This window comes from Papio anubis, chromosome 4 (assembly GCF_008728515.1).
Source record: "Papio anubis isolate 15944 chromosome 4, Panubis1.0, whole genome shotgun sequence".
Taxonomy (NCBI): domain Eukaryota; kingdom Metazoa; phylum Chordata; class Mammalia; order Primates; family Cercopithecidae; genus Papio; species Papio anubis.
The window spans coordinates 146,319,810-146,342,391 of NC_044979.1; the positions used below are offsets into that span (position 1 = coordinate 146,319,810).

At 55.0% G+C, this 22,582-nt stretch overlaps 1 protein-coding gene across 2 annotated transcripts in view; it reads right to left on the reverse strand.

The window, feature by feature from the left end:
• Window positions 1-22,582, reverse strand: part of AMZ1 (archaelysin family metallopeptidase 1) — a 36,262-nt gene that overhangs the window by 10,799 nt on the left and 2,881 nt on the right. Inside the window, exons 1-3 of one of the 2 annotated variants that reach the window (XM_031665637.1) lie at window positions 16,889-17,006; window positions 4,860-5,381; window positions 2,917-3,084 (exon numbers count right to left, since the gene is read on the reverse strand). In XM_031665637.1, the coding sequence (XP_031521497.1) occupies window positions 2,917-3,084; window positions 4,860-5,163 (472 nt within the window). In that variant the 5' untranslated portion in view covers window positions 5,164-5,381; window positions 16,889-17,006. Of the gene's footprint in view, window positions 1-2,916; window positions 3,085-4,859; window positions 5,382-16,888; window positions 17,007-22,582 lie in introns of those variants that run through there. The other variant, XM_003895670.5, reaches the window with a different exon arrangement.

The window sequence follows — 22,582 nt, forward strand, 5'->3', positions numbered from 1 at the left end:
CGTCCTTTCCCCCCAGTTTTTTTCCCCGAGGGGCTCCCCTGTGCACCTTCTGAAGTGCAGGGCTGGGGGAAACAGCAGTTCGTTCACTAAGCAGAGCAGGTGAAAAGCCCTGCAGTGACCCTTGTGGGACTCACTGCTATCTCTGAGCTGCCACAGTCCTGTCACAGACAGGACGGAGGCCGTAACAGGTGAGGTGCACTGCATACAGCATGGGGGAGGTGGAGAGAGCTGAGGTTGCAGAGGCCGAGCCTGAGAGGCCCAGGGTCCCCAGCTCTGTTTTAGAGCCAGGGGCAAGGCAGGCCACACTGCCCCCAGACCTCACTCTAGGACCTCAGGGGCGGGGGAAGCCCATGGAGTGTCGGCTGCACCCAGAAAGCAGGCTGGGACACAGAAAAGAAACGTACCACTCAGGCGATGGCACCCCAGCCCAGCCAGGGGATCCCTGTCAACCCCCAAATCTCAACAGTGGCTGCTCCCTGTAATGGTACACTAGGGAATTTAGACAACCCTCCTGCCAAAAGATGGTCAGAAGGGCAGAGAGAATGACAACAGCTGCTTCAAACACCCAAGATGGGGAGGAGTGGGTTATGGAGGAAGCCTCGGCAGTGGTACGGGGTAGACAGCTGCCCTTTATATGACGACGGTGATGGCTACGTGATGTACACATCTGTCAAGACTTCAGAACCGTACACTAAAAAGGATGAATTTTACTATCTAAATTACATCTCAACAACCAAGGCAGAGACCTAATGAGAAAAACGGGGAGGATTCGAGCTCAAACAGATGAAGCTGGACTGTTTCTGGGGTGGGGGAGTGGACAGAATGACCCTAATGACATGCCTTCTACCCTGGGAGGGATGCAGAGCCCTGGGGACCATCAGAATGACCCAGACAAGCTTCATGTCTTTGTCCCACAGTCAGCCCTTTGGTGCCCTGGCAGAAGGAAAAGAAAATCCTCTGTGGTGAAAAACATCGGCCTAGGCCAAAAATTCTCAAAGTTAAACTAATTTTTCCAATAAGATGCCTAACTAACAATCGAAAATAAGGTACAATGAGGCAGGATAACTGAGACAAAATTAGCAGAAATAACAAATACAGGCACATGGGCACTCCAGATTAGTGCAATCATCGGACAGACTGTCAAAAGCAACTATGTTCATGGACATCAATGCTGAACTTAAAGAAACGTCAGAGGCAGCTGAGACCCATAAAAACAGGACACTGCTAATTTGAAAAAGAATCCACTAGAAACTACAGAACTCACAAACATGACAACTGAAATTAGGAACACAATATACGGGGGGGTTTGTTGATTTTTTTTTAGATGATGGGGTCTTGCTCTGTCACCCAGGATAGAGGACAGTACAGTAGCTCACTACAGTTTCAAACTCTCAGCCTCCCAAGTAGCTGGGACTATAGGTATATGCCACCACTGCCGGCTATTTTTATATTTTTTGCATAGACAGGGTCTGGCTTAGTTGCCCAGGCTGGTCTTGAACACCTGCCATCAAGCTATCCTCCCACCTCAGCCTCCCAAAGTACTGGGATTGCAGGTGTGAGCCACCATGTCCAGCCTCAATATATGGGTTTAAGAGTACCTTAGATGAGGCCAGGCGCAGTGACTCACACCTGTAATCCCAGCACTTTGGGAGGCCAAGGCAGGCGGATCACGAGGTCAGGAGATCGAGACCATCCTGGCTAACACAGTGAAACCCCGTCTCTACTGAAAATATAAAAAAAATTAGCCAGGCGTGGTGGCAGGTGCCTGTAGTCCCAGCTACTCGGGAGGCCGAGGCAGGAGAGTGGCATGAACCCGGGAGGCAGAGCTTGCAGTGAGCCAAGATCATGCCACCGCACTCCAGCCTAGGCAACAGAGTGAGACTCTGTCTCAAAACCAACCAACAAACAAAAAAACCTTAGATGTGACTCCAGAGAGAGTTAGCAAGCCGAATGATGAGAATAAATTCAGATTAAAGCATGAATGATCAAAAAAGATATAGAGAAGAGAGTAAGATGGATTAATATACATTCAACTGGAGTCATAAGAGAAGAGAATGGGGCAGAGGTGATAATCGACAAAAGCAGCAATGGCTGAGAGTATCCCAGAACTGATGAAAGCTGTCCATCCACTCATTCCAGCCCCTTTTTGAGGCCCTCCCTAAACTTGAACCTAGGTTTCCTATCCACCAAAGAGCCCTCACTTCACCTCTGCTTCTCAGCCCAGCCTCACTCTCTCCAATCACCAGCAACCCGCAGGGAAGGGGCAAGGGCTTGAGGGTTAGGGGTCTTCTAGGCACATGTCAAGTACTATGCAAAGATGGAAGGTTGGAGTCATGCCGAGTGGCCTTAGAAGTGCTCACTTCAAGCCAGCGATGGTGGCTCACGGCTGTCATCCCAGCACTTGGAGGCTGAGGTGGGCGGATCACTTGAGGTCAGGAGTTCAAGACCAGTCTGGCCAACACGGTAAGATCCCGTCTCTATTAAAAATACAGAAATTAGCCGGAGGTGGTGGCGTGCGCCTACAGTCCCAGCTACTCAAAAGGCTAAGGCAGGAGAATCGCTTGAACCCAGGAGGTTGCAGTGAGCCGAGATTCGCGCCACTGCACTCCAGTCTGGGCGATAGAGCAAGACTCCATCTCAAAAAAAAAAAAAAAAAGAAAAAGAAGAGCTCGCTTCTCCTGCTCTGCGTGCTCTGGCGTTTCCCGTGGGCACTGGCTGTATGGCCAGGTCCCCGGACACTCCTGGTGGAAGAAGGAACTCCCTGTTTCAGTGCTGCTTCCCACACACCTAGGAAATTGACAGTTCCCACCAAAAAGGAAGAAAAGATTCCTTTCCTCTCCTGGGCGCCTTCCTCCCACCTCTTCCTTCTGGAAAGGGGCTGCCTTGGCATGAGCCGTGGCTGCCGTTCTCACTCACCTGTGTGGAGCTGGAGCCTGTCAGAGTCCCGGCTGGGGCGCGAAGAGCAGCAGATGGACGCGGCCGCCACCGAGGGCAGGCACTTGACACGCAGGCCCAGGAAGAAGGCCTCGGTGCAGCTGCACAGCTGGCGCAGCAGGGAGCTTCCCACTGGCTCCTCGCTCAGATCTGGTGGGAGAGCAGGGCCATCAGCCCTGCAGCACCCCTGCCCGCCTGGGACCCTCTCCCCGGGAATCGCCTCTGGACACCGGCCAGCTGGGTGAACAAGGCCAATGTGGACCTACCCTGACAGCAAGCAGAGCATCGGGCTTAGAAAGAAGATGGAAAGCATGACTTTTTCAAAAGGGCAAACACCGAGGGACATAAAGGAAAGATTCGTGCACAGATGAAAGGACAGCAGTGACAACTGCATGTGAGCTCAGGGTGGGAGCAGGCAGGGCCTCACCAGGGACAGGGACTTCAAGGGTTAGCACCAGGCACTGCAGCTGAGCAGGCAGCACACAGAGCCGGGCTGCCTGGCTGCAAAATGCCAGCCTGGCTGGGGCAGAGAGCAGGACACAAGGGTGCAGGTCAAGGCTGGGGAGGCAGCAGGGGGCTCCCAGGGCAGCCTCTGGAGGGATGCACACACCAGATCACAGGTCAGGAAGACAGATGGACAAGGACCAAGGTTGGAGGCCAGGAGACCAATGAGAAATCGGCTGCCAGGACCCCAGGCCAGTAGCATCAGCCTCACCCAGAAAAGGAGGGAAATGCAGAGCCCGGCCCAGCCCCCGCCTCCTGACCCAGCCCCTGTGTCTCGACAACATGCCCATGTATCTGTGCGTCAGAGCTTGGGACGTGAGGTTCTGAGCCATTAGCAGGGAGGTGGAGGGAAGCGGGTGGTTCCCAAGCTGTTGGATTGGCTCCTATGGGGTGGTGGATGCATGGACCACCAGGGCTGGCGACAAGCCTGCGTAGGGTGAGTCCAGCCAAGGTCCAGCCCTGCTCTGGCTTGCGGTCGAGATGCCGAAAGGCGTGGTGCGCTGGCGTGAGAAGGGGACACCGGCCCTTTCCTCCTCTCCAAGCCCAAGAGCCCCTGTCCCGTGTGCCGTCTCTGCCAGGCTGCTCTTGGCATGTGAGAGGCACAGAGGCTGGCCCTGCTCCTTGCGCTCCCCGCACCTGCCTGGGCCGTTCCCTTCTGAGCGTGGATGCCTGGTGTCTCGGCCCCCCATTCACCCTGGGTCCCCCAGACTGTGCCAGACAGAGAGCTCTGAGGGCAGTGACCACTCTGGGCCCTGAAGACCCCCACCCTGCTCAGCCCACCCCCTCCCACTACAGCATCAGGATGAGCACCCCCACGCCAGGGTCAAATAGACCTGCATTCCAGTCCCGTCCCTACCAGTGACCAGCTCTGCAACTCAGACAGGTCAAGGGACCTCTCCCTGCTTCCATTTCCTTACCTGTGAAATGGGCTGATCCTCATTTCGGCACCCCAAAGAAGAAATGGTCTTTTTTTTTGAGAGAGAGTCTCGCTCCGTCACCCAGACTGGAGTGTAGTGGCATGATCTCAGCTCACCACAACCTCTATCTCCCAGGTTCGAGCGATTCTCCTGCCTCAGCCTCCCAAGTAGCTGGGATTACAGGTGTGCACCACCAGGCCCGGCGGGATCTTTATACAGCCCGCAGCACAGTGCCTGGGATGGCTCTAGTTTCAACAGGCATAGCCAGGACCATGCACATCTGGATGAGGATCAGTCCCAGAGCCTGGGCTGTCTGAGCGTAGTGTCAGGATGGGGTGGGAGGAAGGAAGCCAGGACCTCCCTGCCTCCACCCTGGCATCCCAAACACCCAGGACTCTCTTCCCTCGTTTCAGTCCTGCCTGGGGGCTATGCACAGACATCCCCCCTTGTGCTACATATAAGCTGGTCCCCCAGGAGCGTGCTGTTGGCGGCGGTGCCCCATACCTATCGGCTGTAGGTAGATGTGCTTCCGAGCCAGCCGGGGCTTCCGGTGCTGCAGGGAGGCGTGGAAGGTCTGGAAGTCCTCGGGGGCCTCGGGGCGGCTCAGGAGCCAGTCGAAGGCCGTGCGGATGAGCAGGGTGCAGAAGAGTGTCCTCTGCGGATTGTAGGCCTCGGCCAGGAAGAGCCGCTCGGCAGGGGAGAAGGTGGTGACGTACAGCTGCTGCAGGGCCGCGTCAGTGGAGACCAGGGCATCCTTCAGGGCCCGGGGCCCGAAGCTGAACTCCTGTGCATGTCTACACTGCAGCATGGTGGGCGGGCAGGGCCTGGCCACTCCTGGGAGCCCCTGCTGGTGTCCATGGGCCACCCCGGGGACAGCCACGGTCTCGTCCAGAATCTTCCCTCGGGCTGATTTGAGCGGCTACTGGGGGCTCCCCGCAGACAGACACTGGTCCAAGGGCCCGCAAGGCCCAGATTTGCCTGGTTCTGGATGCCCTCTGGCATGGGCGCTTCTGGGCCCACAGCACCCTGTGGGTGACAGGAACAGGTGTCCCCTCACTGCCGAGCACACATGGCCTGATGTCCTAGGCAGGGGATGGGTTGCTCCCACCCAGGCCTGGGGACAAGGTCCACAGAGGACGAGGGCATCAGAGGGAGCCCCAGCCCCTCCAGGACACAGCACTGCCACCCCGCCAGGTTGGAAGGACACTTTCAACCACTTCATCTTCTCTGGTAGATTGGGTCCATGGGCCACCCAGGGGACGGCCGCATCTCTTCCAGAAGCTTCCCTCATCCAGAACTGGGTATTGGGAAGTACCTCCCGCTCGGCAGGGGCAGGGACATGTGTCCATGGGCCCCCACGGAAGGGCAGGGGCCCCCAAGGCCATTCTTCCGTTCCCTCTCACCAGCCAGCTCTGTCTGGAGCCCTTGGAGGGAAGAGAGACCTTCTCCCCTCCCTGCTGAGCTAGAAGGGCTCCTCCGGGTGGAAACCAAATGCTCCTCTCCCCAGCGTGATCACAAGGTGTGCACCATCACCTGGGCCCCCATCGCCTGGGGTTCCTCCTCACCCAGAGCCCCCATCACCTAGGGACCCCCCAACACCCAGGAACCCCCATCATGGCAGCTCCTCATCCCAATTACGAGCTTTCCTGGCAGGTCCCTGTGCGCCCAGCAAGCATATGTTTGGGGGGGTGGGGGTAGGCAGCCCCAGCAGCACCCAGACATCCCCAGGACACACATGAGGGTCCCGAGATCCAGATGAAGCAGTCAGGGCAGGCGTTTGTGCCACACCCCACCAGCTAGAAACAGGGAGAGGCGGAGAAGCAACAGCTGATTTCAACGCCCAGGACGGACCAGGCAGGGAGGAGACGATGGGGGGCATGGGGCTGGCAGAACCGTGACAAAGCTGCCCTGCAAAGCAGAGGCTCTGACCGGAATGGCAGCTGGGCAGCCCTGCACTCATCAGGCACACGCCTGAGAGCCGTCACCGGTGGCACGCTTGGTTCTGGGCTATGCTTAGGTCTCTGTCCGGAGACTGTGAGACCTGCCAGGGTGGATGGAGAGCGGGCTGGGGAGGGGAAGCCTCACAGAACAGATCAAAGCAAAGGGGCGGTTATGGGGAGAGGCTAGAAATGAACCAGAAACCACAGAAGTGAGATGCACAAATAATGCAGCAAGGCAGGTGAAGCTAAGGACATGTGAATCAGCAGCCCTCAGACAAGGCTTCCTCTAGAAAGTTGAGCTAGACACGCAAAACCCATTTATCTGCAGATCAGCAAGTTGCAAGACCTGCCAGCCCCAGCCGGAAAACCAGAAACTGTTTTTGCAGGGAGAATAAACAGTGCTATACGCTCTTTAACCCTGATTTCTTTTTAAGAGATGGAGTCTTGTTGTGTCGTCCAGGCTGGCGTGCAGTGGCGCCATCATAGCTCACTGCAGCCTCCAACTCCTGAGCTCAAGTGATCCTCCTGCTTCAGCCTCCCAAGTAGCTATGACTATGGGTGTGTACCATGCCCTGCTAATTTTTTGTAGAGATGGGGTCTCACTATGTTGCCCAGGCTGGTCTCAAATTCCTGGGCTCAAGCGATCCTCTGTCCTCAACCTCCCGAAGTGCGTCAGCCACTGCACACAGAACCCCACCCCGCCCCCCAACTTCTTTTTGTTTTTTAGATGGAGTCTTGCTGTGTCACCCAGGCTGGAATGCAATGTCATGATCTGGGCTCACTGCAACCTCAACCTCCTGGGTTCAAGCAATTCTCCTGCCCCAGCCTCCCAAGTAGCTGGGATTACAGGTGCCTGCCGCCATGCTAGGCTAATTTTTGTATTCTTAGTAGAAACAGGGTTTCACCACGTTGGCCAGGCTGGTCTCAAACTCCTGACCTCAAGTGATCTGCCTGCCTCTGCCTCCCAAAGTGCTGGGATTACACGCATGAACCACCGTGCCCAGTTGGTTGTTTTTTTTGTTTGTTTGTTTTTTTAATAGCATGTTTCTAGCTCTGTTGCCTAGGCTGGAGTGTAGTGGCACAATCATGGCTCACAGGGGCCTACTGAGTAGTAGGAACATGGGCACACGTACCACGCCTGCCCACTAACCCCAGTTTTACACATTCATCTGGAAAATACACGTGTATGTGCTCACATTCCTATGTATATGTGAATACATAAACAAATTTGATATATGTAATTCATACATTTTCTTTTGGGGAAAAGGTGACACAGCTGTATGTCCATGTGTGCACACAAATATACACAGATATATTTTTTTCCAGAGGAACGTATTGGCTTAGAGTAGAGGAGGGTCTGGGACTGAATTTCCACTGAGATCACTGCCCACCCAGAGCTTTCTATAGCTTCTTTCTCCAAATATATTTTACAAATGTAAGATCCAACTGTATATATAATCCTGTATCTTTTTGTTTCGTAAATCATGAGCATTTTCCAAATCCTTAAACAGTCTACAAAAAAAGCTATTTTCGGCTGAGTGTGGTGGCTCACGCCTGTAATCCCAGCACTTTAGGAGGCTGAGGCAGGCAAATCACTTGAGCCTAGGAGTTTCAGACCAGCCCAGTCAACGTGGCAAAATCTCATCTCTACTAAAAACACAAAAAAATTAGCCGGGCATGGTGGCACGCACCTGTAGTCCCAGCAACTCAGGAGGCCGAGGTGGGAGGATCACCTGAGCCTGGAAAGTCAAGGCTGCAGTGAGCCATGATCATGCCACTGCACTCCAGCCTGGAAGAGGGAGTGAGACCTTGTCTCAAAAAAACAACAAATTTAAAATTTATTTTAAAAAGTAAAAAATAGGGCCAAGCACGGTGGCTCATGCCTGTAATCCCAGCACTTTGGAAGGCCGAGGCGGGTGGATCACCGAAGGTCAGGAGTTCGAGACTAGCTGGACCAACATGGCGAAAACCCGTCTTTATGAAAAATACAAAAATTAGCCGGGCATGATGGCGGATGCCTGTAATCCCAGCTACTCAAGAGGCTGAGGCAAGAGAATCACTTGAACCCGGGAGGCGGAGGTTGCAGTGAGCTGAGATCGCACCATTGCACTCCAGCCTGGGCATCGCTGCAAGACTCTGTCTCAAAAATAAAAAATAAATAAAAATGCTATTTTCAACCACTGCCCAAAAACACTGTGATGAACATCTTTGTACTAAGTCTGTGTTTCCATCTCCTCAGGATGAATTCCTAGAAGGGAAAATTCCACATGCGGATGTTTAAAGGATCTTGATTTGTATTGCAGATTGCTTTGCAGAAAGATCACACCAGTTTACAATCCCACCAGCCCTCAAGGTTTTTTGTTTTTGTTTTTTGTTTTTGAGACAGAGTCTCCCTCTACCCCGCAGGCTGGAGTGTGGTGGCCCAATCTCAGCTCACTGCAACCTCCACTTTCTGGGTTCAAGCGATTCTCCTGCTTCAGCCTCCCAAGTAGTTGGGACTACAGGCACCTGCCACCATGCCCAGCTAATTTTTGTATTTTTAGTGGAGACAGGATTTCACCATGTTGGCCAGGTTGGTCTTGAACTCCTGACCTCAAGATGATCCACCCACCTCGGCCTCCCAAAGTGCTGGGATTACAGGCGTGAATCACCATGCCCAGCGAGCCCTGGAAGTTCGAAGTCATCAGCAGCAGATAAAAATGACTATTGGCCGGGCGCGGTGGCTCACGCCTGTAATCCCAGCACTTTGGGAGGCCGAGGTGGGTGGATCATGAGGTCAGGAGATCGAGACCATCCCGGCTGACACGGTGAAACCTGTCTCTACTAAAAATATAAAAAATTAGCCGGGCATGGTGGCAGGCACCTGTAGTCCCAGCTACTCAGGAGGGTGAGGCTGGAGAATGGCGTGAACCTGGGAGGCGGAGCTTGCAGTGAGCTGAGATCGTGCCATTCACTCCAGCCTGGGCGACAGAGCGAGACTCTGTCTCAAAGAAAAAAAAAAAAGACTATCAAGAGCCACAAACCACACTGTGTTCCAGGCAGGGCTTCATCGCTTTTACTCTCAGAGAAGTGGGTGCAGTTTTTGTCCCCATTTCCAAGAGGGTGAAACTGAGGTGGAGTAGGGTTAAATCTAACTTAGGCAATGCCACGACACACCACAATCAGAGGTTGTGGGGGGCAGAGCAGGGGGGTTGGAACACACGGATTTTGTTTTCTAATAATAGTTATGTCCATTTCCTTTTTTTTTTTTTTCCAAGACAGTTTCTCTCTGTCATCCAGGCTGGAGTCCAATGGCACTATCCCAGCTCACTGCAAAACCTCCGCCTCCGAATTCAAGTGATTCTCCTGCCTCAGCCTCCCGAGAAGCTGGGACTACAGGTGTGCGCCACCACGCCCGGCTAATTTTCTATTTTTAGTAGAGACGGGGTTTCACCATGTTGGTCAGGCTGGTCTCAAACTCCTGACCTCAAGTGATCCACCTGCCTTGGCCTCCCAAAGTGCTGGGATTATAGGCAAAAGTCACTGCACCCAGTCTTTTTTTTTCTTTTTTAAATGAGACAGAATCTCCATGTGTTATCCAGGCTGGAGTGCCATGGTGCACTCAGCTCACTGCAGCCTCCAACTCCTGGGCTCAAGCAGTCCTCCTGCCTTGGTCTCCCGAGTAGCTGAGGCTACAGGCATGCACCAACACGCCCAGCCAATTTGTTTTTTGTAGAGAAGGATCTCACTACATTGCCCAGGCTGGTCTTGAACTCCGAGGCTCAAGCAATCCTCCCTTATTAGCCTCCCAAAGTGCTGGGATTATAAGCCCGAGCCACCGCATCGGCCTGAACGTGCAGATTTTCAAGCACCGTGGTTCCCATCGCCATGGGAAGCAGGGCCCCACCTTGCTGGGACCACGTGGGTTCCGCCAAACTGGCCTGTCTTTAAGACCCCATGCCCCACCTCAGACTCTAGCGTGGGTCTCACTCCTGGACTCCTGGAGTGAACAGGGCAGTCCTGGCAGGTTCACACTGGGGTGGAATTCCCGCCTCTGGACTGCAGGGAAAGAAAGAAACATCAGATGCACAGACAATGGAGGCGGCAGATCCCGGTGGTGTCGGCGTTTCCAATCTTTCGGAAATAGAAAAATCAAACTCGGAAAAAATCATAAAAAATCAAAAAAACAAAATCAAGCTGGAAGAAAAAATCATAAAAAGCTCGAAAGAATCGCTCGGGAAACAAAATGCATAAAAATCATCGCAAAACTCGAAAATCTTCAAAACAAAAATGTAAAAATCATCGTAAAAACAAAAATCGCTGGAAATCGCTTCCTCGTTCGTCAAATCCTCCGGCAAAAAACAATCATCGTTCTAGAGCCGGGTGGGTCCCAGGGCAGGCAAACACACGGGTTCATTCATTTATCCAATATATACCAAATAATAGGCCAGACGTGATGGCTCCTTGCCTGCAATCCCAGCAGCAGGAAGCTAGGGCAGGCAGATCACTCAAGGTGGGAGTTCAGACCAGCCCACCATCCAACCGCGGTGAAACCCTGTCTCTGCTAAAAGCCTAAAAGAATTAGCCAAGCGTAAGCCCTGCTAGTCTCGCTACTTGGGGAGGCTGAGGCAGGAGAAATAGCTTGAACCCAGGAGGCAGAGGCTGCAGTGAGCGAGGGTCGTGCCACTGCACTCAGCCCTGGTGACAGAGACTCTACCTCAAAACAATAAAATAAAATAAAATAAAAAATCTATTATAAATGGTGTTGACACAGATATATGGGTGGGCTGGATTCATTGGCTCACACCTGTAATCCCAGTACTTGGGGAGGCAGAAGGATCACTTGAGCCGGGGAGGTCAAGGCCAGCCTGGGCAACATAGAGAGACCCCCGTCTCTACTCTATGAAAATAAAATAAGGATTTATTATGAGAATTGGCTCACGGGCCTCAGAGGCTGAGAAGTCCTACAGTGTGCTACTACAAGCCAGAGACCAGGGAAGCCCGAGGCGGGACTCAAACTCAGCTCAGGTCCGGAGGCCTGAGAACCAGGGCAGCCGACGGTGGACATCCAGTCCCCGGGCAAGAGAGGATGAGATGTCCCAGCTCCAGCGGTGAGGCAGGAAATGAGGGGTGAACTCCTCCCTCTGCCGTCTGTTCTATTCAGGGCCTTGAGGGATTGGAAGGTGCCCAGCCACTTGGGGAGAGCAGTCCCTCTTCCTGAACCCACTGTCCTAATCCTAACATGGTCATCTTGAGCAGCCTCACAGATATGCCCAGGAGCAGTGTTGCATCAGGCGCCCTGTGGCCCAGTTAAGTGGACTTGTGACAGTGACATCAGCTGTCAAGGGCTTCCTGGGTGCTGGGCCCTGTGCCGGGGGCTCTTCCAACATGAGTGGACAAAACAGAGGTCCCTGGCCCCATGGAGCTTAGATGCTCCAGCAGGAAGGCAGGTGGCAAACATGCTAAGTAAATAGCGTATATGGTAGCTTAGAAGGTGACAGGTCCTATTGGAAAAAGAAAAGGCTGGCTGGCTGCGGTGGCTCACACCTGTAATCAGCACTTTGGGAGGCTGAGGCGAGCAGATCATGAGGTCAGGAGATCGAGACCATCCTGGCTAACACGGTGAGACCCGGTCTCTACTAAAAACACAAAAAATTAGCCAGGCGTGGTGGTGGATGCCTATAGTCCCAGCTACTCAGGAGGCTGAGGCAGGAGAATGGTGTGAACCCGGGAGGCGGAGGTTGCAGTGAGCCGAGATCACACCACTGCACTCCAGCCTGGGCAACAAGAGCAAACACTTCATCTCAAAACAAAACAAAAAACCACCTCCCTGCAGAGGGGGGCAGGGTTCAGGGGTGCCAGGCCCGCACTCCCATTCCTGAGACAGTGATCAGAGTGGGCTCTGTTGAGGTGGGATCTCTGAGCAAGGAGGCAGCGGGGAGGAGGGGCAGACTGTCCCAGACAGAGGTGGGTGTACACAGGCCGGCGGCAGATACGTCTGGGGGCTCAGGGGACAGCCAGAGGAGGCTGGTGTGGCTGGAATGAATTGGGGGAAAGAACAGGGGATGAGATTGAGGGAAGATGGGGCCACGTCAGGAGCTGGGACGCTGTTGGAAGAGCTTTAACCTTTGCTCTGAGTGAGGTGGGGAACCGCTGCTGGGCTTGCGGACAAGAGGTGGGGTGCGGGGCTCCACAAAGCCCATCTCCTGCCCTAGCCACGCCAAGTGTCAGGGTGTAGAGGTAGCGCCCCCAGCAAACTCTGAGTCCCCTCAGAGCCTCCCGGGGACCCACTATGGAAGAGGCACCCAGGAAACCCTTGAAGCTGGAATGCCCTCAACAGCACGGGGGCTGTGGCATGAGCTTGGCCCTTTTTTTTTTTTTTAAGTTTTTTTTTTTTTTGAGACAGAGTCTCACGCTATCGCCCAGGCTGGAGTGCAGTGGCGCAATCTCGGCTCACTGCAAACTCCACTTCCCAGGTTAAAGCAATTCTCCTGCCTCAGCCTCCCAAGTAGCTGGGATTATAGGCACCTGCCACCACGCCCAGCTAATTTTTTTTGGATTTTTAGTAGAGACGGGGTTTCACCATGTTAGCCAGGATGGTCTCGATCTCCTGACCTTATGAGCTGCCCGCCTCGGCCTCCCAAGGTGCTGAGATTACAGGCGTGAGTCACCGCGCCTGGCCAAGTTTGGTCCTCTTTTAACCCCATTGTGCCTCAGTGTCCTCCCAGGTGAGATGGGTGTGGTCCCACCTGCCTTCCTCCCGGAGCGTGGCTGGCCCAAGCAGGAGGAGGCGGCGCTCAGCCGGCCTCCAAGCATCTGACGCCACATGAAACTAACCAGCTTATTTTTGTTTCTGGGTGCCGGTCACACGATCTGTTCACCGGCTCCTCGCTCCCAGACCTTCCGCTCACCAGCGCTGCCACCCACGAGGGGCAAGCACCATCACCTTCCAGTTATCTCTAAATCATCCCCCTAGCACCACAGCCAGCTCAGAATGATTTGTTCTGTCGAGAGAAGGGCCTATCAATTATTTCTCTGGAGCAGCCCAGGGCCTTCCACATGCCCAGGAGGGTCTGTGTCCCAGCTTTCCAGAGAAGGAGACGGTAAAACAGATAGCAATGCCTACGGGCACCCTGGACCGGCCCTGAACAACATTCCCCTTCCCGTGCCTGCCACCCTGCAAAGTCCCAAAATCACTTACTTTTTTTTTTTTTTTTTTTTTTTGAGATGGAGCCTTGCTCTGTCACCCAGGTTAGAGTGCAGTGGCACGATCTCGACTCCCTGCAACCTCCGCCTCCTGGGTTCACTGCCTCAGCCTCTCGAGTAGCTGGGACTACAGGTGCCTACCACCATGCCCAGATTAGTTTTGTATTTTTAGTGGAGACGGCGTTTCACCATATTCACCAGGCTGGTCTCGAACTCCTGATCTTGTGATCCGCCCGCCTCGGCCTCCCAAAGTCCTGGGATTATAGGCGTGAGCCACCGCGCCTGGCCCAAAATCACTTTCTGATGCAACACCTTGTCCAACCTCCAAAGCCACCCTGAGTTTCACCCACATCATGGCCCAGGAGACTGAGGTTCAGAGAGGGAAAGCCACTTGCCCAGGGTTACACAGCTCACCAGGATCTTGACTCCCAACACAGTGACCCCCCTACTCCGGTCCTCATACACGGACCTTCCCCGACTCTTGAGGGGGCTTTCCTGCCAGCACCCACATCCGCCTGACCACCCGAAGACCCTGGTCAGAGGCTTCCCTGCCAGCAAACCCTCCTACCCCAGGCAAAGCATCAGGAAATGAGAAAGGCCTTTTTTTTTTTTTTTTTTTGGCCTCTCTCACCCAGGCTGGAGTGCAGTGGCGCAATCTTGGCTCACTGCAACCTCCTCCTCCCCGGTTCAAGCGATTCTCATCCCTCAGCCTCCCTAGCATCTGCGACCACAGATGCTAATTTTGGTATCTTTAGTAGAGACAGGGTTTCACCATGTTGGCCAGGCTAGTGTCGAACTCCTGGTCTCAAGTGATCTGCCTGTCTCGGCCTCCCAAACTGCTGGGATTTCAGGGGTGAGCCACCGCACCCAGCTGAGAAATGCCTTCCTTTTACCAAAAGTTCAGAAGCCCTAACACATTGGTTCCAGGTGTGACTTGGGCCCAAACTGCAAACCTCAGGCCCATCTGAGTCTTTCAGGGAGGACCAAATCCCATAGCAACAGGAAGGGCCGCAGCGGCAAGTTTTTCAGGGGGCCAGAGCATGTGCACAGAGGAGCCACAACCACAGACGGCCGTTTGCACACCTGCAAGCAGTGGTGGGCACACGGGTAACTCAGAGAATCTACGTGGGAAACCCAGCCAGAGACACACCGACGTCAGCCAACATGAGCCGCCCAGGAAGGAGTGGCCATGCCAGCTCCAGACTGGCCTGGCTGGAAGATCAACAGGACGTGAGAGGCAAGCTCTAAAAATAGCCACCTCCTGGGACAATCGCTCGAGTCCAGGAGTTTGAGTCCAGCCTGGGAAACACGGCAAAACCCCGTCTCTATAAAACATTTTAAAAATTAGCTGGGCCTGGTGGTGCATGCCTGTGGTCCCAGCTACTAGGGAGGCTGAGATGGGAGGATTGCTTTAGCCCTGAAAGTGGAGGCTGTGGTGAGCTATGATTGCATCACTGCATTCCAGCCTGGAGGACACAGAAAGACCCTGTCTCTCTCATTCACACACACACACACACACACACACGAAAGCACAGCCACCTCCCAGTGAAGACTGGAGAATGGTGTGACAGGCTCCAAGCTGGGCATGAGAAGGCCCAGGTCCCTCCGTCCCTCGACCCAGGTACAGCTCTTGGACGTCCAGGGCATGACATCTGCCCAGACAGCATTTCCTCTCAAGGAGCCTTGTGGCCACATGTGTCTCGATGGGTCATTCAGGAAAACCCCAGTCCCCACTGTCAGCTGCCACCCAACAGTCAGGTGGCATCCTGCCAGGTCATTTCTGCACAAGACCACTCCTCACATAGAGCCAGAGCTGCATGTGAGCCCTGGGGGTACCCACGGGGAGGGAGCCGCCGTTAGTGGGGGTCAGCTTCCCAGCAGCCTCTGGCACTCATCAACCCATCCATGCTCCAAAAAGGAGACCCCCCAAATGGAGGTTCCTCGCTGTCCTTTGGGTCCTGCCCCAGTGTGTCCCCCTCCTCTGCTAACTGCAGTCATGACAGCAGCCAACAGGTCCTGTGCCTGCCTCCTCCAAGCCACACATGGAGCCTCATGGGGAAACAGGCTCAGACATTAAGTGACTTGGCCCTGGTGACACAGCTGGGGGCAGCAGGGCCTGGTTTCAAAGCCACGCTTCACACTGGAACCCCAGCTGCTCCTGGAGCAGGGATGTTCTGATGGGCGACAGAGGGCAGGACATCTCCTCTCCCAGAGCACCCATGTTCCAGCCCTGCTGCTGTTAATACCATGGGTAAACTCAGACGCTTCTCCTTCCTCTTCCCCTTGCCTTTTTTTGTCCAAAGACTAGAAAAGAGCACGTCCACATCCCCCCATCCCCCCCACCCCAGGGAGGGTCGGCCACTCTGAGCAACAAGGGCGGCCAGGTTGGCCCAGTAACCAGGTATCCAAGGTTAGGCTGCCCTAAACCGCGCAGCTCCGGGCACTCATTCTCCCCCATCTGACCACGCAGATGCCCGGGCTTCGGGCAAGAAACCACGCTCTGATTCTCGCTATTCTGAATGCGCTTTGCAAAATCTCCCAGCAGCTGCATCGAGCTATTCATTAGCTGACAGCCGAGACCTTCAGGCGGAACCAGACGGACGGTTTGGGGGTTTCTCACCTCTCAGTTTCCATTCGCTAGGAGGGGAAACCGGGGGCTTAGACCACAGGGCTAGTGGCCTCCGGGCCAGACCCTTGGCTTCCTGTTCTCTCTCCTCACCTGCGAACCCCAAACTCCTCTCCCAAGTGTTTCCCTCCCGTGATGGGCGCAGGAAGGACCCACGTCCCTGCCCTCCCTGGCCCTTTGTAAAGTTTGCCATTTCTCTGTCCCTCCTCCCTCGCTTTTCTGGTTTTGAGACCTGTCTTGCTTCCCTGCAGGGGTAATATCCATCGTCTTCTCCCTCAGTCTCCTCGGTGAGGAAGTATGCCTGGCACATACACAGCCTTGGGGGACCCCGGGGCGCCACGACATTCTCTGCGCCCTGGAGGCTCCCTGGGGACGTCCCGCACCCTCCTGGCTCGCCCCAGCCCGGAAGCGCCTTCTTTGGGGCGCCTGGCGCTGGATTCCCGACCCGTCCCCAGTTTGCTCCCATCGGGAAGCGTGCAGGTCGCCCTGGTCTGGGAGGATGGCGGGGAGGGGGCGCGTAGCCCTTCCCTGGCCCGGCCTTGTCTCTGCGGGACCTGCCCGAGCTGTGCCGACCCCGGCGCCGCGCTGCACCAAACCCTAGCCAAGTGCGCCCTTTCGCGTCTCCGCGGTCCCTGCGCGCTCGTAGCCGCCGCCGCCCGGGCGTCCTCGGGGCTTGCTGCGAGGGCCGGGCCGGACCCGGAGCTGCCCCTGCCCACCCGCCCCGGCACGGAGGTCCCTCTCCATTCCCCCCGCCCCCGAGTCTTCTCCCCGCGCCCCGGTACCTCGCAGTCCCGCGTCCGCCGGAGCCGGCAGAGGCCGCGCCGGGCACCGAGCCCCGGGCAGCAGCGTGGGCAGCTCGGCCTGGGCCGGGAGGATCGGGAGGTCCCGGTGACGTCAGCGCGCGGGGCAGGGACCGAGGCGGGCTGGACTGGGGCCCGTGTGGGGCTGCGAGCGGGACAGGAGGGCCACACCCCTCCCTGCGCTCGGTGTCCTGCCCCACTCCCTCCAGCTGCCCGCGGTGCAGCGCATGTGGGCCCCTCCAGCCTCCCAGAAACACCTGGGCAGGGGGCCCTAGAGCCTAAAGCCAAGCAGGTGAGGGAGGTCCGTCAGCTGGGGCCAGTTCATGCCTCCCCAGGTGAGAGGAGTAAACTAGGCTACCCGGCAAGGTGCCAGGTGAAGAGGTGAACCAGGCCGCCAGGAGAGGCCCCTGGTGAGAGGGGTGAACCAGGCCGCCAGGTTAGTCCCATGGTCAGTGTGGCCCTGAGGATGGGCGCCCTGCTCTGCCCTGACCAGCTGTGAGCGCAGCCCTGGCCCTGTGCCAGTCACCACGAGATGGAAAGGACTCTAAGTGTGGGAGGATGACCGAGCCCAGCCCTGGCCGTGAAGGCCGGCACGACGGCTCCAGACAGAGCCCAGAGGCTTTTCCCTCAGACTGCCCTTTTCCTCTCTCCAAACCCTCCGAGTGCCAGCTTCCCTCGGGCAGCCTCCCACCAGCTCTGCTTCACCGTGCAGAAATGCCCCCCACGCCCTCAGCAGCACCCCACAGATGGCTGAGGGATTCGTCACCATCGTCCCACACCAGTGCAAAGAATTTTTTTTTTTTTCAGTTGGAGTCTCACTCTGTTGCCCAGGCTGGAGTGCAATGGTGCAATCTCGGCTCACTGCAACCTCTGCCTCCCAGGTTCAAGTGATTCTTCTGCCTCAGCCTCCCAAGTAGCAGAGATTATAGGTGCCCACCACCATGTCCAGTTAATTTTTATATTTTTAGTAGAGACAGGGTTTTACCTTCTTGACCAGGCTGGTCTTGAACTTCTGACCTCATGATCCACCTGCCTAGGCCTCTCAAAGTGCTGGGAGTACAGGCGTGAGCCACCACGCCCAGCCACGAGGAATTGTTTTAAGCCTTAAGAAATAACAACACAGCTGGGCTTTGTGGCTCATGCTTGTAATCACAGCACTTTGGGAGGCTAAGGCAGACAGATCACAAGGTCAGGAGTTCGAGACCAGCCTGGCCAATATGGTCAAACCCCGTCTGTACTAAAAATACAAAAATTAGCCGGGTGCAGTGGTGGGTGCTTGTAGTCCCAGCTACTACTCGGGAGGCTGAGGCAGGAGAATCACTTGAACCTGGGAGGCAGAGGTTGCAGTGAGCCGAGATTGTGCCACTGCACTCCAACCTCGGGGACAAAGCAAGATTCTGTTTCAAAAAAAAAAAGAGAGAGAGAGAGAGAAAGAAATAACAACTCTAGGTGTCCAGTGTGCAAAATTTGGAAAATTATGAAAAATCAAAACAAAAAGAAGACCCCATAAGCCAACTGCGTAGAGGTAACCTCTCTTACCTTCTTGTCAGACATCCTTCTGATCCCCTTTTCCACCTCATTGAAATATATATATTTTTTTAATTTTTTTGGCTGGGCGCAGTGACTCACACCTGTAATCCCAGCACTTTGGGAGCCTGAGGCGGGCGAATCACAAGGTCAGGAGATTGAGACCATCCTGGCTAACACGGTGAAACCCTGTCTCTACTAAAAAATACAAAAAATTAGCCAGACGTGGTGGCGGGCGCCTGTAGTCCCAGCTACTTGAGAGGCTGAGGCAGGAAAATGGCGTGAACCTGGGAGGCGGAGCTTGCAGTGAACCGAGATCACACCACTGCCCTCCAGCCCAGGCGACACAGGGAGACTCTGTCTCATAAATAAATAAATAAATAAATAAATAAATAAATAAATATTTTTTGAGACAGGATCTTGCTCTGTTGCCCAAGCTGGAATGCAGTGCTACAAATGTGAGTCACTGCAGCCTCGACCTCCTAGACTCCAGCAATCCTCTTCCCTCAGCCTCCTGAGTAGCTGAGACTACAGGTACATGCCATCACACCTGGCTAATTTTGAAACTTTTATGTAGAGATGGGATCTTGCTATGTCGCTCAGGCTGGTCTCAAACTCCTGGGCTCAAGCGACCCTCCCAGCTCGGTCTCCCAAAATGTTGAGATCACAGGTATGAGCCACCATACCCAGCCTAAATACGTATTTTAAGGGATTCACACCACATACTGCGTTCTACAGGCAGTCCGTGACTTCACACCCACCAATAGCCAGAAGTCCATCTCCACACCCTGATGGTCTGCGCTGGACTCCGTGTCATGAATCTGTCACCTGGTTTGGGACATTCTGGTTTCTCCTGGTGTCTCACTAGCGTATATCACTGTGATAAATGATCTTGTTTCCACGGATGTTTGCACAGGTATCCGGTTCCCCCTACCTCGGGATAAATTCCTACAAATAGATTCTGGCTCACAAAACTGCACTTTTTGACACGTGTTGCCGTGGGGGATTTTCCAGGTTATTTCCGTTGGGGATGTTGGGGATGGAGAACTCAGAACCTGAGAAAACATGAATTTTGTTTGTTTGTTTTTGAGACGGAGTCTCACTCTGTCACCCGGACTGGAGTGCAATGGCATAATCTGTGCTCACTACAACCTCCACTTCCCGGGTTCAAGTGATTCTCCTGCCTCAGCCTCCTGAGTAGCTGCGATTACAGGTGCCAGCTACCACGTCCAACTAATTTTTGTATTTTTAGGAAGGACAGGGTTTCATCATATTGGCCAGGCTGGTCTCGAACCCCTGACCTCAAATGATCCACCCACCTCAGCCTCCCAAAGTGCTGGGATTACAGGCGTGAGCCACCGAGCCTGACCTGAATGTTCTGTCCTAAAACTGCTTATTACAAAGAAATTGTGAAATACCCTTCTCCGGCCCCCCACGCCCCTCCCTGAATAGCTACAGGGATGGGAGCCACAGGAAAAAGAAGCATGTGTTGAGCCCGGAGTGGCAGTTCCTCCTCTGTCTGTTGGGTCAGCCCAGGAGACTGGAAGCCCAGATGAGTAGGGTCCCTCCTGGGTGCCCCAAGGTGGGACACGGTTGGTGGCGCCATGCCCAGTGCCAGGTCCCCTGGAACACAGAGGCAGCCTGCTGATGACCTGGCCTCTGACAGCCAAGGCTTCAGGCAGCCAACGCACTGTCCACGTTGCACCGGTGACACACTGGTCTCCACACCAGCAGACTGCACACCCCTTCTGCTGAAGCCACTCTGGCTGGGAGCCTATTCTAGAAAGAGGTGAGTGGATACGGGACCCCTGTCCTCCAAAGGATGAACAAAAAGAGGAGCTGCCTCTACCTTCGCCCCTATATCACCATCCTCTGACCCGGGCAAACCTGGGGTTAAAAAGAGAGCTGCAGAGTGGGAGGGATAGCATTTAGGAGATATACTTAATGTAAATGATTTGTGCTAATGGGGTGCATAATTAACATGGCATATGTATATATAGGTTAAACTCTGCACGCAGTACATGTACCCTAGAACTTGAAAGTATACAAAAAAAAAAAAAGAGAGAGAGAGAGAGAGAGCCGTGTGGCCTGGGGAAGCTGCTTCGTCTTGCCCTGCCTCAGTTTCCCCAGGGTGGGTTAAATAGTGGCCCCCAAAAGATGTGCCTGCTTGCACCCTCAGAATGGGACCTCATTTGGAAACTGAGCCTTTGCAGATATGGTTAAAGTAAGGATCTCACGATGAGGTCATCCTGGGTCAGAGTCAGGGTGGGCCCTAAATCCAACGCAAGTGACCTTATAAGAGACAGAAAGAGGTTCCTCATTGGAGGAAGAAGACAATGTGAAAAATAATGACAATTTTTTTTTTTTTTTGAGATGGAGTCTCACTCTGTCACCCAGGCTGGAGTGCAATGGCATGATCTTGGCTCACTGCAACCTCTGCCTGCCTCAGTGCTTCTCCTGCCTCAGCCTCCTGAGTAGCTGGGATTACAGGAGCACGCCACCAAGCCCAGCTAACTTTTGTATTTTCAGTAGAGATGGGGTTTCACTGTGTTGGTCAGGCTGGTCTTAAACTCCTGACCTCAAGTGATCCACCTGCCTCGGCCTCCCAAAGTGCTGGGATTACAAGAATGAGCCACCACACCCAGCCAACAATGTTTTTAAGAGAGAGAGAAAGAGGCTGGGCAAGGTGGCTCACGCCTGTAATCTCCAACACTTTGGAAGGCCGAGGCAGGAGGATCACTTGGGCCCAGGAGTTAGAGACCAACCTGGGCAGCATCTCTATAAAAAATCGTAAAAAACAGACAGAAAGTAGAAGACACAGAGACACAGAGGAGAAGGCAGAGATGGGAGTGGTGCAGCCACAAGCCAAGGACACCTGGAGCCCCCAGAAGCGGGAATAGGCAGGAAGGACCTTCCCCTGGAGCCCTGTGCAGAAGTTCGGCCCTGCCCCAGCCTTGACTTCAGATCTCTGCCCTCCAGAATTGACAGTCAATGTGGGCTGTTTGAAGCCACACAGCTGTGGTCATTTGTCACAGCAGCCACAGGAAACTCATCCACATTGGAAAACAGGAAAATGCTTCGCACAGGTTTTATAAGGATGAGGAAAACTCTCCCAGGGGCCTTGGCACACGAAGTCCTAGGAAGCAGCAGCTGCTCACTCAGCAAACTCCAGCCCCTGCATGTGCTGGGCGCGGGGCCGCGGGACAGGGGCTTGGCCTCTCTGCAGCTCAGCCCTGCTCCAAGGCCAGCAGGCAAGGGTGCAGGCAGACAGTGCTGTGGGGACAGAGGAGGACGGCGCTGAGGCTGACTTCACCACACAGCAAGATGAGCCGGGGCCGAGGGCAGAGATGGGGGCGTGCCAGGTGGAAGGAACCGTGCGAGCAGAGGCCTGCCTGTCAGAATGTGTGCAGAGCTCTGGGCAAAGACAGGTGCAGGAAGTGGGGCAGAGCCAGGGGAGCAGGAGAAGAGATGAGGCTGCATCCGGGAAGGGGGGTTGCTGAGGGCCAGGGGCTGGGGGGTGAAGGGGCTCGGAACACAAGCAGGGGAGCCGTGCATGGCTCAAGCAGGGGTTTCCATGGCCTGACACTGAGGTCTCCTGGGTGCAGCAGGTGATGTCCAGGTAGGAGGCAAAGGGGTCTGAATCCCAGCCCAGGCAGGATGCACGGGGCCAGACCCCAGCACTGCCTGTGGCACTTGGGGTGCCCCAGCACAGAGTATAGTCAAGCCCTCCTCCCTGCCATGGGCTCCCTGCCCATGCCTCAGTTTCCCCAGGCCTCCCTGGAGCTGTTGCTGTAGCACTGTAGGAATGCAAAGCAAAGCTAAGGACCCTCCTATCGGCCTGAGGCCTCCTGGGCAGCCATTCTCAAGAGACCATGTGCTGGGGGCCCACCTGGTGTCACCTCGTGCTGGACACAAGACCCTGACCCCTGAAACTGCAGTATCCACCCCCCCACCCTGTCCTGGGGTAGCTGGGGACCCTCTCAGGCCTGAGGGGAGGACAGGAGCTCCCCAGCACGAGGAGCACGCCACTGCAGGGTTAGGGCCAAGCAGGGCGAGCTCCCAGACAGGCTCAGCTGGCCCTGGCCCTGGCCCAGCCTCCCCGTGCCCAGCCTGTGAGGCCGCCCTTTGAGCTTCTGGATTAGTATTCAC